The sequence below is a fragment of the Enoplosus armatus genome, chromosome 18, assembly GCF_043641665.1.
Source record: "Enoplosus armatus isolate fEnoArm2 chromosome 18, fEnoArm2.hap1, whole genome shotgun sequence".
Taxonomy (NCBI): Eukaryota; Metazoa; Chordata; class Actinopteri; order Centrarchiformes; family Enoplosidae; genus Enoplosus; species Enoplosus armatus.
In genome coordinates, this window is record NC_092197.1 from 6,226,392 (window position 1) to 6,244,139 (window position 17,748).

General features: G+C 42.8%; 1 protein-coding gene across 1 annotated transcript; it reads right to left on the reverse strand.

The window, feature by feature from the left end:
* camsap1a (calmodulin regulated spectrin-associated protein 1a) lies at positions 1-15,799 on the reverse strand. The gene is made up of 19 exons (XM_070924235.1): positions 15,625-15,799; positions 10,726-10,988; positions 9,443-9,604; positions 9,272-9,352; positions 8,021-8,053; positions 6,941-7,082; positions 6,213-6,352; positions 6,011-6,107; positions 5,752-5,878; positions 5,149-5,234; positions 4,692-4,776; positions 2,197-4,546; positions 1,963-2,099; positions 1,656-1,864; positions 1,432-1,494; positions 1,009-1,096; positions 801-922; positions 491-609; positions 1-291 (listed from the first exon to the last, which is right to left on the reverse strand). The coding sequence occupies exons 1-19, from the start codon at positions 15,797-15,799 to the stop codon at positions 1-3; spliced, it is 4,770 nt and encodes a 1,589-aa protein (XP_070780336.1).
* Positions 15,800-17,748: the final 1,949 nt, after the last annotated feature.

Below are 17,748 nucleotides of genomic sequence, written 5' to 3' on the forward strand. Positions count from 1 at the left end.
TCACTTCCTCCGTGCACTCCCTGGTCTCTTGACCTGCCAGAGGTGGTTGTGGATGGTCAGGGCGTCCACGCTGACCGACACAGACTTGGCGGGGATGACAGTGAACTGCTTGCGGTCCGAGCTGTATTTGTAGAGCTTGTCGATCATCTTCCGGCTGATAGCGCGCGGCCCTGTGCCTGTGAACTTGATGATCTCCTCGGTGTCCGGTGAGTACGAGTAAATGGCGCGGAACTGGCAGCCACCGTCGCGGAAGAGGATGATGAGGTGATTGGACTCGCACTTTTCCAGCTCCTGTGATCAGTGACACAGACACAAAACATATTTTCTGAATATGGCCAAACATTAACAAAAAATTTAACTGTGAGAGTAATAAATAATAAAAAACAACAACTTTCTTTTGCCACGGAAGTCACACAGAGTTCACTGATAGCTTCTACATATTCACAATAAATCTACTATCAATAAATTAATTTCAAGTGATCACACTGACCTCCAGAATAGCATTCTTCTGGGCCTCATTAACCCTTCCAGCCAGACAGCAGTGAGCGATGGCATTGATGATGATTGGCTTGTTGGACTTTGAGCTCGGCTCCTTAAAGAGTTTAGGACCTTTAACAAACACAACATAACAAAAAGATTAATAAGATAAATGCATAAAAATCTGCAAGTGTTTAAAGGAATAGTTAAACTCCCGGGAATATTTCAGAATTCAGAGATATTTTTTATCTTCAGCCTTGGCTAAATTAACTGCTATGTGATGGCTAAATAAATATTTAGTATTTTTCTGTATTTCTGCTCACCATTGTACTCCATTGAAGTGATGGAAGAGGCTATAGAGCCGTTCTCCCAGTCCCTCTCCATGTTCCTGCTAGACGCCCTGCTCAGCATAGGGAATGACTCCATAGAGCACACAGATCCAGCCCTGGAAGACAGACACACTTACAGGTCAATCAAATGACTACATGGATGCACACGATGTGCACTTACACAAAACACAGGAAGTCTCACCTCTGTGACTCTGCCCCTCCAGAGATGACACTGTCTCCCTCGGTCGCCAAAGAGAGCGTCGATCCTCGATGACTGCAGCTCAGATCGGCTGAAAACGACGGAGTCAGTTACTTTATTAAACAAAATAACATTGTTGTTTGCCCATCCCACACCTGTTCTACTGTATTTTCACATGACAACCAGTGAACCAAATTGATAATGTCATGTTACTCTGAATACAGTTTACAACCCTGTGATTCAAACAAGGGACAGAAGCTGCCTTACAGACAAGACAACAAAAAGTCAGAATCAGCTACTCTAAAAGACTGATTGATCTTCTTAGTATATAATACATAGCTGACTTCTCAGGGGTTTGTCACATATCATTTTTATGGGCTGTGTATGATTGATTTCACATCATGCAGAGCAGGTTAGAAGGTTCACCTCCCCTGCAGCCTGCTGCTGAGCCCTTCGCTGTGATCAACATGGACACCTTCAGAGAATTACCTGCATAACACACATGTTCACACTCAGAGGATGACGACAAATGTACACAAGTGAACTAAACTGAAAACACACACGCACACACAGCGTATCAGCATGCAGCAACAAACAACATAAAGACAACGTGGAGCACAAGACAAAAATAGTACTAATGGCGTTCATACGTGTGGTGGATCCTTTGGAGAGGCTGTTGGACTCCTCACGGTGCAGTGACTTAGGCCTGCTCCTGCGGGATTTTGTCCGTGGGCGAGGCTTGACCAGACCCTGCTCTTCCATCAACGCTCGTTGCTTTCTCCGCAGGTATTCCTGCTTAATTAGCTCTCGTCGTGCCTTCTCCTCCTCCTTACGCACACGCTCCTCTTCTGCCTTACGCCTTGAAGAAAGGGAGGGAGAGTTAGAGGCAGATCTGTATGACAAAGAACATTCCTTATCCTTATAATCAGTTTGTGAGCATGTGAAACGAAAACTTACCTGGCTTCATCGCGTTTGAGCTCACTCTCGGCTTCTTGCTGTTGTTTGCGTAGTCTCGACTCTTCAGCTTTGCGCTGCTGTTTGAGGAGGAAGGCAGCACGACGTTTCGCCATTTCATCCTCTGCTTTCTCGTCATCCTGGGAGATAAAAAAAGAGTGGTCATCATTGAATTTAGTAGTTATGCCTCTCAGATGGTACTCTTGATATTCAGAATGCAGAAATCCTGAATTTTACCTTAAAGAAGAAGCCTAGCACATTCTTCTGCTCGCCCTCTGCCGTACAGTCTGAAACGTCTGCACTGCCATTCTCCAGTGGATCCTTCAGCTCTGATAGGTCGACCTCAATCAGTTGACCTTTGAACCTGGTATTCTCATCACCACCCACAACCTCTTTCCCTGAGTTGGCAACATTGTTCTCCTCTTGTTCTGCAGCCTGTGAGGGAGACGTTGAGTCATGTGACTGGGCTTTGTCCGAGAAGCGTCCAGTTCCCTCTCCACTGCTGTGGTGGTTGGGGTCATCATGGACTCTGAAGGTGGTGTTTCTCTGAAGGTTTCTCTCTAGCCTGGAGCTCTCAACAATACCCTCTGTCTTCTGGTCTCCAACAGAGCTTTGTTTAGGAGACTGAGAATTAGAAACCGTCTTGCTGTTGTCTTTGCTCTGTTTTTGCGCCGAGGCTTTGCTACGTTGGCTGGAGCTAAGCTTGGGAGGACGGCGAGCAGGGGCAGTGTTGCTGCCACTGATATCTACAAAGTGAACTGCAAAAGACCTGGAGTCTGAGGTAGAGGGTGTTGATTGTGTTGTGTTGGTGGTTGTGCTAGGACTTGATTCTACACATTCTGGGGGTGACACCACACGCTTCATCAGCAGGTCTTGCTGTAAAGAGAGCTGCATCATCTGGTGCTGAATGGAACTTATAGCTTCATTGAGTAGATCTATGGAGTGGGAACACTCATTCAAGTCAGGTTCAGCCATATTGTCCTGGGACAGGGTGTTCAACCTGTTGTCTCTGTTCATCTGTCTTCCCTCTGTTTGACCTGTCTTTGCCTGGACCTTCAGAGCATCAAGACAGGAGTCATCCTTGCAGGACGGGGACTTCACTCTCCTCCTGTCAGCTAGCTCTGAGGATTCCTGGGAGTGTTTCAGGGGCAGGGGGAGTGTGTCACTCTTCCCTCCACCCTTCTTAACAATGTTCAAGAATGCAGCTTTCCCTAGCTTTAGTCGCTGCCGTGCTGATATGGTCTCCATCTTCTTCTTCTGATACTCAATAGCACGTCTTTGCTCTTCTAGCTGCATGTGAAGTTGCACCAGCTCTGAGGGCACTACCGATGGACTCACCACCATATTCTTTCCCAACACAGAACTGGGCTCCTTCCCTATCCAGCTGGAGGTGCAGTCGCTCCTCAGTTGCCAGGGGGGGCAGGGGGCAACCTCAGAGCCATCTGGAGTGGTCTTCTGAGAGCTGCTGGTACTTGAGAATCCATCACGGAGGCCAAGTTTAAGGAGCTTTCTCTCTGCAAAGCTGGTCATCTTGACACTGGTGCTGCATGAAGCGCTGCAGCTGCTCGCCCAGGATATGGTACTGAGGCAAGGGCTTGAGCGTCCGCTGCAGTCTTCCTTATCGTCCCGCTCACAGTCTTCCTTATCATCCCGCTCACTAACCTTCAAGTCTTCTCTCAGTTTGGCTGACTCACCCTCTCCAAATTCACACACCTCTCCCTCCTCTAAGTATTTTCCCTTTCCTCTCTTTACCACCTCTTTAGTCAGTTCCATCTGATCATCCTCCTCATCATCTTCAAGGTCAGCAATGTCAGAGTCAGAGTCTTGCCCTACATCCAGCGCAGGGGAGAAAGGACTGCAGCAGTCTGGCTCTCCTGACAGATGAAGGAAAAAGCCTTTGGACTGTTTGTTCCCAGAGTGAGAGATGTCTATTGACCCCTCTGTGGGTGGCCTGGGAGAGCTAGGGAATGATTCTACCACAGGTATGGGCGTAAAGGTGTTTCTGTTTGACTCAGCCGCAGGGGCTTTCCTCTGTGAGGTGCTTGGGACATTGGTGGCTGCTTTTCTAGCAGCTGATGCTGCTCTACAGCGACCCTCACCACTCTCTTCCTCCTTGTTCAGGCTGATGCTCTTCTCTTTGGCTGGCTTAGGGACGGCAGGCATCAAAGGCTCCAGATAGTAGCTGTCTGTCTGGCGGTCGGGGGTAAAAGGCCCCATGTCGAGGCGTGGAGAACGGGTGTTGGAAACCCTTGAGTTGGATGCTGTACTCTGGATTTCCAGCTCATCCTGCTCCATGTCACTCCCAAGACGACATCGAGAAAATGCAGAAGGGTGGATTACAGCAACCAGTTCTTCCTCCTCTATTTCCTCCTCCTCATCCTCTATGCGCATGTGACTAAGCAGGCTTTGACCACTGAGTCTGTGTTGAGGCAGTTGAGGACCCGAGGACCCCAGCATGTGTTTGGGGGTGATGCTCATTATGTTGGAGGCCAAGCTGTCTTTGCTGATGGAGCGAGCAAGGCTGATACTGTCTGCATTGTCCTCCAGGGGACAATGCAGGGTGTAGGGTACTGGCTGGGATAAAGGCCTGGACAGGGACAGAGGGAGGAATACAGTGAGCTATATGAATATGAGTATAGTGAATCATGGAACTACACTGTACCTACTGATACATTAATTAGAATAAGTGCAGTCAGCACAGTAATTGTGAAGGTTGTAATCACACTGCTCACCTTGGTCTCCTCTCTGGCCAGGCCAGTATTGAGCCCTGATGCTGCCCATCTGTACGTGTCATGGAGTTGGACCTATTTCTCAGATCTGTAAAAAGGAAATATAATCCACATTACAAAAAGGACTTCTCAAACATGCAACATCAATTGTGTACGATTTTAATAATCTACACTTGGGGAATGAACTCTGTAGACAGATGCAAAAAATCTGATATAAAAGAAGTGTACTACTTTGAAATGTTACAACACTAAATATTCCAGTGAAATGCTTTCATTAACAACTCATCAACTAACAACCTTGTTGTTTTAGTGGACATTCAAATAAGGAAAGATACAAGAACACAACTTTTAACATATCTTCAAAGAACAATCATGTTCTTCCTGCTCTCTTCCCTCCCATTTCAGTGTTTGGGACTTCGTTTGTGACATGAGGCAGCAAAAACTCTGCACTCTGCATTACCTGAAGTGCTCTCCTCAGCCACTTTCTGTTGTCTCTGTCTCAGGGGCAGTAAAGAGTGAGATGGGCTCAATGAGCTTGATTTAGTGCTGTAAGGTAAAGACAGAGAGGTTAGGGTTTTAAAGTTAAATCTGAAATGTTATCATACAGAGAAAGTTTTTCTAGAAAACATTACTCTTATAGTGTGTATCCAAAATAACACTAATGCAGTGTGATCTTACAATATGAATATTTGGGAAGATGCTACCATGTGGTAAGTGCAGAGGCATTTTTAAGAATATATAAGAATTTCTTCAGATTTAAATGTACATCACACAGAGAGGTTGTTCATATTCGTGATTTTTACCATACTAACTAGTGTATGAGTAGAAGTAATATATCATATAATTCCCTTAAGAACTGTGTTCTTTAGTACTTTTTACATTACATACATAGAAATGGACAAAAGTCAATAGAAAGAACAAAACAAGGTTAAGGCCTGAGGCCTTTCTCAGAACTCTGATGTGAAGAAAAAGAAACAACAGTACATCAATCAGTAAATCTGTAACTTGAAAGTAAATCAGTCTCTGTGTGGTGTGGCTGGAAAACACAGTTACTGGATAATACCTGAGGTCAGGGCTCGGGGGCGTGGTCAAGACGTTGGCAGAGTTTGATGATGTCATGAAACTACGTTTGGTGACATTGGAGATGGGAACATGGGGTCGTGAACTCTTAGGCTGCAGCAGTAATCTCACTACAAAAATGGTAGAAGGGGATGTTAACCATTAGAAGGGATCCTATAACATAGTACACCATTGTTTAAAGAGAGCCATTAGCAGTTCAATGAATGACAAGAAAATATATCAAAGTAGAGTGTGTGTTGTACCATCTCTGATTTCCTGAAGGTCCCTGGGCTGTACAAAATCTGGCTTCACATTTTCGAACCACCAGAAGAGCTCAGCAATGAAGACCATCACGTTATTCTGCAAGACACAATGAACAAGTTCAAGGTCAACAGGAAGACACGATAATGTCGTTGGAGCCTGTTTTTAAAGTAATTTCTGGTTGTAAAGTGTTTTGGGTCTCACCTTTAGTACTGGTGGAGAATACAACATGTCCTCTGGCTTCAGGTAGAAGCATTTGTTCAGGTATTCATTAGAAAACTCCTTAAGTAGCTGGATGTTGTAGACACTGTCTGCTATGGAGGGAACCTCCTTCAGACAGACATCTGCACAGAACAGGACGACAATGGTCAACGCTATCAAGCTGATTTTGTATACTGTAAAAGTTAAGAGCTAAATCAAGACCTTTTTAAACCTTTTTCTCATGAGAGGAATATGAAGATCAATACCACGCTCATACCCTAAATATGAGGTTAAGGTGAGCAGGCGAGTTTAGCATAAAAACTTGAAACAGGGAAAAACGACCAGTCTGGCTCTATGTGGGCGGAGGCATAAAAAAGGAGCTATAACTTATTAAATAGTGTGCTAATAAGTGAACTTTAGAGGTGCTAGTAGGCTGATTTGTTTACCTTACCTTTACAGCTAGCCAGGATAGCTAGTTTCCCCCAGTTTCTACTCTTAAACCTAAGATAAGCTCCTGGCTCTAGCTTCATATTTAGCATCCAGACATGAGAGTGGTATCGATCTACTCGATACTCGATCTAGCAAATAAGCATATTTCCCAAAATTGAAAACTGTTCTTTTAAAGGATCATATCCTTAGGCAACACAGTGGTGGACTGTGGCTCCAGGGAGTCAGCAACTACAGTGTCTTGTACTTTTCTTTAGTGGATCTAGCAGTCCAGTGTTACGTACCTTCCAGCCTAATGAGTTCTGGACAATAGAAGTGGATCACAGCCAGCAGAGCCGTGCCATCAGACACGTCCTTCAACAGGTCGCCCAACAGAGGGAAGTGCTGAAGTGTACGACCTGACAGGTGATCTCTACGGTAACGCACCTACACAGCAAGAGAGGGCACAAGTTTAAACAAAGTACAGAAATGCATCTAATCAGAACAGAGTCACATGCTCACTTGTCACACACAAACACAACATGTCTCACTTTGTAAATTATTCTCTGGCTTTCTGGCTTCTTTAACATATATACTGTAGAGTAAGTATCTGTAACTATTTATTTGGTATCAGACCAGGTCAGGTGTAGCTTTGAGTACATTGTGCATCTGTTAACCAAGACTAAGGTGGGTTTAGTAGCTGATGCATGTGATAAATTATAAAAAAGAGAAAAACAATAAAGTTTGTGATGAAATTAAGAAAAAGGTAAATGGAGAGGACATTACCATGTGAGAGAACTCAACAGGCTCCAATAAGCAGTGGGCCAGAGCATGCAATATATCAGGCTGGTGAGGGAAGAAAGAAATGATTGGGAGCAGGTTAATGAAATGAAGCAAGCCGTGACTGGGTGAGTGGACATTTTAAAACACTGGACTCCAGACAGGTTGCTTTATGGAAACAATGAGTTAGAACTAGAGCCAGAAAGTGATGAGGAAAAGGCGACGAATGTGAAAACTCAGCTGAAAATTGAAGCAATCGTTAAAGGGTTTCATGCAAAGTATAAGCAAACGAGTAGGGAAAGAGTATTATGAGCTTGCTGTTTCTTCATTTGCCACCAAGGGGCACTGTGTCATCTTCATTGTACACATCATTGTATTTATACATCACTGCATTCTCTGTAAAATTGTTATGAATTCATGTATGGCTTTTTTGCTGTGCATCTCATTAGCTAGTACTTTTGGTTTGTCTCCTCTTTTTGTCTGGTCTGACACTGACACACACGCGCGCACACACACACACACACACACACACACACACACACACACATACACCTCAAACAGACATACACACATTGATACAGGAGAATGCTAGCGGTTGCACTTACAGGTACAAGCTTCCAGTACCATTTGGAGGGAGACTAGTATCCAAGAGGCAGGAAGGGGAGGAAAGTTTGGGGAGACACAAACAGGAAGAGCAGCACACAAGTCAAGGATCATATACAGTGACAAGGAATCAGATTATCCCATTACCATGGAGACAGATCTGATCTTAAAGACAACTAGAAAGGGTTAGACAGAAAGAGTCAAGAATGTCCATTTTTACAGAGAGGAGGCAAATGAGGAATAAGACTACAGGCGTTTGTGCATATTGTAATTAAAAGTTCAGTGATTACACTTTGTCTTGTCGTATTATTTCAGACTAATGCAACCCCAATGGCCTCTAAGAAGCAGTACAACAAGACACTGTGCTTATACTTGTCTTTTAACAATACGCCTTTTCTGACTGGTTGATAGGAACCAAGGCGAGTCAACATAGTGCAGAGGTTTTCAAACTGTGAGGCGTGCCTCCCCAGGGAGGCGTGGGAGAGTTGAAGGGGAGGCGCACAGTCTTAAATCAGTCAAATATGAACACACAGACATGACAAACATATTTTTAGATATTTTTAGATTCAGCGTAACTTACACTTCCTGCGGATATCGTTATCTCTCCATAATGCCGTTCAGAAATCATAGAAAAAAAGATGCTCCTTTTAACTCCAGAACTTGCCTGAGAATCATCATGTTTTTAAGTTTTCTTCAGTATCAAAGTGATCCAGTGATAGTTGTCTGTACATCCATGGGTACATTGCAAACAGGAACTGCTAATAGCTCATTCAGCATAGTTTTAATGGTGCTACTTAGGCAAAATGTATACAAATATTGGCTAAAAACACAGGGCTCAAGTTGTAGCCCACAGCTAACTGACTGATTCAATGGCAACATTATACTTCCTGTTTACATTCCCTCAAAGCCCTCAAATTATTGGAACTGTCATTCCAAAACTACAAGGGGGGTGCACAGTCTCAGACTTTGAAAATCTCTGACAAACGGTGTCCACGTCTGTGATCAGAAGGTGATGTGAGGCGCTCATCAGATCACAATGCAAGCAAGATCCAATGACTAAACCTACAAACCTGACAGTTTATGCAACCAGTGAGGAAAGGATGCATGCGTATAAAATCCAAGCCAGAAGGACAATAAACAAAGGCAACAACATCACTGGAGAAAGACACTATTTAACAGAGAGGACGCAGTGCGACAACGAGACAAAGCGGCAGACAAAGAGTGTGAGACAAGGGAATAGAACAAAGAGACACCTTCTGGTGACTGGGTGACTCCAGCAGATGTTGCTTCATTTTCAGCTCCTTTTCCATGATCTCCCTCATCTTTATGTTCACCTGTAGTGACAAAGATACTGTAGGTCAACACAGGTAAACGAACGCACGAATGCAAACATTAACATTAATTAATGTTTGGTTCTAACTTACCTTGTTAATCCAAAAAATCATTGCGTCTTCCAGGTCAAAAGGCAGCTCCTTGGAGGCACTGAAGTTGGAAAAACGCTTGACACTGGACACCACCCTCTCTATGCTGATCATCTCCACTGTATAGGCCATCATCAGGGCATCAATGAGGTGAATGTGGGAGCTCTGGAAGAAAACGTATTTGAAGTTATCTTTGAGCGTTACAACAGAAACATAATTATGGATTTGGCGGGCACTTGTATATAATTATTGTACAGCATTACTAATAGTAGTACATATGTGTGCTTTTGTGTTGACAGTGAAGACAAAGCTGATTTTAGAGATGTTCCATCGCTGAGTTGCCATGGAAACAGGGCAGAACTTCCTGACTGAAACATGCAGAGTTTGAACAGAAAAACCCTTCACAGCCTACACGTGAGACAATCACTTTGTCACAATTGTATGACTCACACACTGTTGTACAGGGGTGAGCCTGTTTTGCTGGAAACCTGGCAAATGGATTTCTTTTTATTTAAAAAGGTAATTTCATTATAATGGAAATGATCGATGTCCCCAGATCAACAACTCATTCTCAAACACTTGGGAGTCGATTGATGGGTGTCAAAGAATCTATTACATGTAATGATGGTCTCAGAGTCTCTTCAGTGTCTCCACTTGAGCTTAATACAAATCTATGTAGCCAAGAGCAAAGACTACATTTATATACTGACACCTAAACACAGCATAAACTGCTGCTTCTCAGCCAGCTTGTTGCCTTTTGTGTTGTGACACCTGTGGGATATGACTCATACCTCTGAAGAGTGGGTTCATATTAAATGACAAATGCTGAGCCTTTGGTTCATTTTGCTTCATGAATATTTTAGTTTCACACTCTAAAACCTGCAAAAAAAACCTCACATCCACTGGTGCATTATTTATCCCAACTCCTGGCTCATATTTGGCTCTGGAAAGCAAAGTCACATTACCTTGTTACAAGATGGCAAGTGTGGGTTTCCAGTTCACTAGGTTATGCTACTGCAGAGAATGCACCCTCTTTTACACAAAAGTGGGCATTTCATTAACACTGATGCTTATTATTTGAGTTACCTCTTGAAGCACACAAAAATCTAAACCTAAAATGCAGAGTCTTCATATGTCAGTGTGCACACAGGTCAAATATAGACAATACACAGATTAAAGGTTTCCGAATACAGGCTAGGTTATGATACAAAGCACAAATGGATTTGCTGATTTTCTTGTGTGAGTTAATGTTGGTCTATAACTGGATATAAGGTTAAGCTACCCACCATCCTGATGGGAGCCGAGCTGAGGTCCAGATCAGAGACAGGTATGTTGTCTGTCTGCAAGACATAGATGCCTTTCCTGGACAGGGCCTGTATGACAGACTGGTGGCTTTGGAGGGAGGCGGCCTGCTCAGCATGCAGGATGAGCCCACACACTCGGCAGTAGAGCTCTCCAGACAGCAGCAGACGGATGATGGGGGGTTTGATGTGTTCCTGCTCATACTGGTCAGTATAGAAAGGGTCCTGCAGGTCTGCAGGGATGTGATCTGGAAAGAATGACACAAATACATATTATTATATTAATGTCTACTTGCTGAGAAATTCAAGGTTAGCCAGTGTGTTTTGTTTTACCTATAAAAGTTGTTTTAATCACAAATCACACGATGCATTCAACAATCTTTGTGCAGACACGTGTCCACCAATGCCTCGCCATGTTACGTAACAGCGAAGCTCCCAGGACACAGACTTTCAAGGTATTAGACGGTCTAAGAAGAAACCAGTGCAAGAGGAGAACGCTGAGACAAAGTCAATGGTTAAACAGCATGCCAGGTAGCAACCCTTAAGGCCAATAGGTGCATCAGAGGCTTTAAGCCAATGAGCTAACAGGAATTAGGGGTGATACTTAAGCTGATGGTGTTGTCCCAGCCAGCCTGGTGTTTTCCTGCTCATGGACACAGACATGGGGCAGCTATTTTTATATGCCTTGGACATGTTAATCCAGAGTTAAGGCCTGAAGCACTCACGAAATTTAGCTTCCAGCACTTTCTGGGTAGATTTAGGGAGGAATAAACAGGGAGACTGTTATCAGAGCAACTGGTATAATTGTGCATATGATGAGGACAAAAAAGCCAGGTGAGAAACTGGAATTAAAATTGTGTTCAGGATTATTTCTTAAATGAATGATTGATATTAATTAAGTAAATTGTTTGACAAGAAATACCTCCTTTAAAGGAAGACTTATTTCTCTTATTTTAGTTTTAGTCCATGTTATCGAGATATAGGGGCATGCCCACTCCAGTCAACGTAGCTTAAAGGAATAGTTCAACGTTAAGTATGAAGTTAGCTTACAAGAAATAGTCACAAATTGTTACACTTCGACTTTTGTATAGAGTAAACAAACAAGATATATAACATGTTGAATAGTGAGCGATAGAGGTGCTGGTAGGCAGATTTGCTTTAACCTTTTGTTCAGAGCCAGGCTAGCTGTTTCCCCCTTCTTCCAGTCTTCATGCTAAGCTAGGCTAACCGCCTGCCGGCTCTAGCTTCATGGTTGGTGCAAAGACATGAAACTGGTCTCAATCTTCTCATCTAACTCTTGACAAGAAAGCAAATAAGCGTATTTCCCAAAATGGCAAACTATTTCTTTGACAATAGAGCAAAACACATAGGCAGCCTAACCCTTTCAAACATCCATTAGATTGTGCTGAGCTAATTTGTGGTTCATCTTCGACACGCAGACACAAACACAGTTTTATAATCAAAATTTTGATTTGATTTGATTTGATCAAAAATCAGTTTTTATATATCAAAATAAGTGGTTTCGAAAAAACTGGGTTAATTTGTAACATGTTCACGCCCTCTCATGAATAAAATTGTATCTTAAATGATACGAATCATCGCAGGCTTTAAGATACCCACATTTAAAAAGAGGATAAATCAATATTCAACCACTCAACAACAGCATCTTTTCTCATTTTCCTTCACATTAGAAGACAGCTGACTGAGATGAACAGAGACATCCATTAGTGGAAAACACACACACACACACACACACACACACACACACACACACACACACACATACACACACACACACACACACACACACACACACACACACACACACAGCAGGCTCAGATTAGAGCTACAGCACACTGTGAAAACCTTAGCTTTCACAACAGACTGCTTGCTTGGCACAGTCTACCTACAGTATCTATCTCACTCTCTGCTGTTGTGTGGTGCTGCCATATGGCCATATGAAACATGAGAAAATGCTTGTTACACATCCCTCCAGGTCTGTCTTGATCTGTCTCACTTGTGTTTTTCTCAACAAAAGCAAATCTTCCTCCCTGCCACTTCCTCAGCCTCAGCTGTCCCAGAATGCTCTCTCATCCTTCCTGGTTGCCGTGGAGATGGTGATGGGGGAATGCCAGCATGGCCAGAAGTGGGGGATGGGTTGCTGTCCCATCTCCTTACCAAGGCCTGCTCATTGGATCATTTTATGGTCCCTGACACCAGGAGGTGGGTGTGTGTGTATGTGTGAGCGGTGTGAAGAATTGGAGGGGGAGACAGGAGCTTCTCTCTAATCCTAGTTGCTAATGCTCCTTAGATATTTATTATCCACCTGATCCAAGCGTTAAAGCCCACCCTGGTATGTGTGCGTGTGTGTGTGGGAAATCAAGAGGAGGGGGTGCAGGGAAAGCCTTTGTTCCTATTCTTTCAGACGCAAGGTCAGATTGATCAGCAGAGATCTTGCTGACAGTCAGGGCAGGGCTGCCAGACTCCGGGCCCTGCATGGGACAGACACAACTACTCTCTCCAATAAGAAGGCTTAATGGTGTATGTTGGGAAAACATAGCCTTTAAGCCGATGTGGGCACAATTAGAAGTCTGAGCCTGCAGAAAAAAAGTATTTATGCTTCATATTTTAGATTACTATTCCAACATTAAACAATAATTCTAAAACATAATTTGGTAAGGAGGAAAATTTGCTAAAAATATGTGAAATACGAAATAGGCTGGTCAAGCTTTTCAATATATTTGAGAGCTTCTCACAGCAGTTTTGTATATTGATTGTTTAAATGTTTACATTACAAACTTAAAAGTACAAGGATATATTCCAAAGTAAGGACGAAGAGATGTGGTTTCTGGTAAATAACATTTAGAAAAGATTTCAAGGTTTCTCCAAAGGCCATTAATAAAACTGGGATGAGTGTAAACAAGCAGTCTGTGTTGAACAAAGACACAAGCTTTCTGGTCCAATCCCATTAAACACTTAAACATGTGACTGTGCTGACTTTCACACCAGCACACGCAGACAACACAGTCCTCCCAGCACTGCTGTGTTGGTTGGTTTGCACTCTAATCTAATAAAAGTGTTTTGGTTCTTCTGATCTCCACACTGACTATCAATGACCAGGGATTGTATCACAGAAAACAAACATAAAACGAACACATTGTATTTCAACAGGAGATATTGTTCCAAAACAGGAACACACCACTGAGCTGTTTATTGTAGATGTTATAGGATTAACAGGAATATAGCATTCTAAAGTAGTTATAAAATGCACCATTTTGATAATCAACCGATCATATCAGTCATTTTCTAACAAAAATGGCAAACATTTCCTAGTTCCAGCTTCTTAATTGTGAGGATTTGATACTAACTAGTTCTCACTAGTTTCTAATATTTTGTATCGATAATGAAAATAATCATTAGTTGCAGCCCTGCACAACATTAAGCTGAGTAGGTGCAAGAAATCAGTCTCTTGCTGAATCGGGCTCCCTGGCACACTGAAGTCAGGAGGAGCCAATCAGATTAAGGGAAGCAGGAAGCTTGACGGTGGAAAAGGTGGTGGTTTGATGTTTATTATGGGCATCTGACCTCTGCCCAACAGTGTTGGGTAACAAGCGAGGTAAAGCTTTGACCAGCAAGACAGAGCTCAGGATATTTCAATGATTCATGTGATATCACTCTTGCTGATATGGTGCAATACTGGATGTCAGATGTTTTCCTTTTTGGGAACATGATATCTCTAGCTTTGAAAAACAAGATGTGTCTCTGAATGTGATCACACATTATATTATATTATAGAATTGAGTATTTTTTCATTTTCATTTCTATGCTATCCTTAATGATCCGCTGCTGTTTACCTCACCATACATTACAAGCTTTGGATTTCGGGGTTTTGTTTCCCTCTCAGTCAATTTACTGAGCAATCCGCTGCAACACAGGAGACAGCACTGCAGGGCAGGAAACACTTACACTACAGTATGCCTGGCTCACAAAATGAATATGATGACAAAGAGTTTTCCTTTACTGAATCACTGTCTCTATGTCTCCTTCCAAATGTCTCATTGTCATACTGATAATAAAATCACAGGGACTAGTAGAGGCTCGCATGGACAGCACAGCTGACCTCCTGCTCACACTCCCCAGAGAGCAACCAGTGAGTGACACAAAAACCTACATCCAGGGAGTCATTTCCAGTTATTTGCCTACAGCCTGGCGACATGGAGCAGTCATTTTGAATGTTTTAGTAGACCTCGTCAGAGATGGCAAGCCTAATGACCTGTATATAAAAGACTCTGGCTGATCGTGAGATGTCGGCCTAAGTCTTCACTCACAAACGTGAAGGTCTGGACTGCTGCTATGCTGACATGGTATGAAGATCTTTTTCTCAGGAAGTTTGTTTACATTTTGACATGAAAAGAGCCAGACAACAAAGTCAATGATCAACTTAAAAATCTATCACTGGAAGCAGGAAGATTGTCAACACATTAATACATGATGTACTAAGTGGGTGCAGTGTTTTATAGCAGAGGTGAGCCACTTTGCCTTAAAACAAAGACTACTACATACACCTTTATGAAATAAAACACGGCAGTGTACATCTAATAAGTGTGACTACTGAGAGGGCAGTCATCACGATGAGACATGTAAAGATATGGGTGGCTTTCTGTCTCGGCTAAACAATTTCCTGGGTTGAACCCTGGATAGGCCTTAAGTAGATCAGCTAGTAATACCAGTGCTCCATTATAAGGCTGCGACTAATGATTATTTTCATCACCAATTCATCTGCTGATTACTCCAATAAATGAATAAAAACACAGTAATATCATATATGACCACCATAAGAAAGCATGTCTCAATAGTGAGAGGAAAACAATGAGGAAGCCTTACCTATGCCGTGAGCTTTGGCAAACAACCAGCGGAGATTTGCGTCTATTTTGGCTCTTGCAGAGTCGTAGAGCTCCAGCGGCACGACCTGAGCCTCCATGCCGCCTCCTCCTGCATCATCTGCTGCTGCTGCTCTCCTCCAGGTGCTGTCCCTGCCAGCACTCACCTCCACATCCATGCTGCACGGAGAGACACAGAAACATTATTGCCACTGGCAGCCGACTGCATTACATCATCGATATGGAGAACAACAACCAGGGCCTGGCTCTCTGACAGCTCCTGCTAAATAGTACACATACACTCACCTTGTTTAACCTGCTGGGACTGTAGGTTTCTCTGCTGTCAGTCACCATGATGTCCACATGTATGCACTCTTAAATCCCACACAAACACCACTCATTTGCATATTGTTTCAGCTGATGATGTGTTAGGTTGGAGTGAAAGAAAAGCAGCACTTTTAGACATAAATGAGAGCTGCTGTAGGTTTATTAGCTACCGAAAATTAAACAAAATGTTAGCATCTTTAACAGCCGCTGTTAGATGTTTTCTAGCTAGGTCCAGAGGAGGCAGGACAGGGTGACCAATGAATGACCTGACATTAACCTAGCACCATTAAGTTCATTGTATGAACGTTAGCTAGGTTAGCTAGCTAAACTGCGCACACACACACACAACGAAATTTAAGCCGAAAAAAATACCCACCTTTAAGAGTGCATTGGGTCCTCTCCACAGCTTAATGTTTGAGATGGTCGTTAAAACGCCGACATGATGGTCTGGCTTCAGCTAACGGTGAATTAACAGAGGACTCCTCCCTGTCCAGCGACACAAATCTCCGGCCTCTCAGGATAAAGCTGCGGCTGGCGGCTGGTGGTTAATCCAATAATAAAAAAATCTGTTTGGCAACCATCCGGAAGTCTGATTTCGAGGAAATTATTAAAATCCAAAAGCCGGCTGTTTCATGTTGACGCTGTCGTCGCCTCCGAGAGAGGACTAGCAGGTCGAACAGCGCCCGGGCAGCCCTGTTGTAGGAGCCTGTCTCTATGGGGACGACTGTTATCTTCTCTCAGCTCGGCTGCAACACACCTGCTCACCTGCTGGGGGCGCTGTAGGCTCGTACAGAGCATATACAGTCGATGGTAAAGAGAGAGACTGATCTGAGTGGATACTGCAACACGGACATGAAGGAGTTCTCCTGTTATTGAGTATTTGATTATCATTATTGATGCATTGATGTGTTCATCACTTGTAGTTGGTAAAAGTGGGGCTTATTTTGATTACTTTACATACTGCTTGGTAGCTTGTTAAATTTCCCTCGTGGATCAATACGGTCTTATTTTATCTTATCTTAAACTATAGCAATACATAATAATGTATTTGTTGATTATATTTTGTGTTATCAATTTGAATTTGCAAAGTAACTAGTGACTAAAGTTCACAAATCAATGTAGTAGAGTTAAAAGTACAGTATCTATACTTCAAAATAGCACCTAAGTAACATTACTCAAATACTGTATTTGAGTAATAAAGTATAATACTAGTCATTATGCGGGGAGACTGGCCCCTGTGTTATTATTATATATTATAACATTGGAATATTATTACTGGTGTATTTACGTGTAAGCAACATTATCATGTTATGGCTGGTTATCTAAATTTTAAATATATAACATACTGTCAGGTAGTTTACTCTGTAACAATGGATTGTATTTTATAAGATAATCATATGTGTATATTTAAAATCTTAATAAATAATAAATAAATAGAGTAAAAGGTGCAATAGCTGCCTGTGAAATCTAGATGTGGAAGTACTCAAGTAAAGTATTAGGCCCTTCACTGCACACACACACAAATACACACCACCACCTTCATATACACAGTATCTACCTCAAAGCAGAATACTTAAAATGTCAGAGTCCTTTGGCCAGCACCACGGACAGCGGCCCACTGACACACAGCCTGCAGCTTTAATGCTGATCAAGCAATAACTAATACAGGTATTATGAAGAATGAGAATGTTTTAGAATGTATACACATTGAGAGGATACTGTAGTAGTAGATACAGGAAGTCCTCCATAAAGTCTGTGATGGCTGATGGGATATTTTGAGCCCCAAGTAAGCTATAAAAGG

Excerpts from the sequence above, each read along its gene's own strand:
- camsap1a (XM_070924235.1), bottom strand. The coding sequence starts at position 15,799 with ATGGATGTGGAGGTGAGTGCTGGCAGGGACAGCACCTGGAGGAGAGCA. Across the intron at positions 1,495-1,655 it reads CTCCAAAGGATCCACCACAC|GTAATTCTCTGAAGGTGTCC; the intron begins GTATGAACGCCA and ends TGTGTTATGCAG. Across the intron at positions 292-490 it reads AGAAGAATGCTATTCTGGAG|GAGCTGGAAAAGTGCGAGTC; the intron begins GTCAGTGTGATC and ends CACTGATCACAG.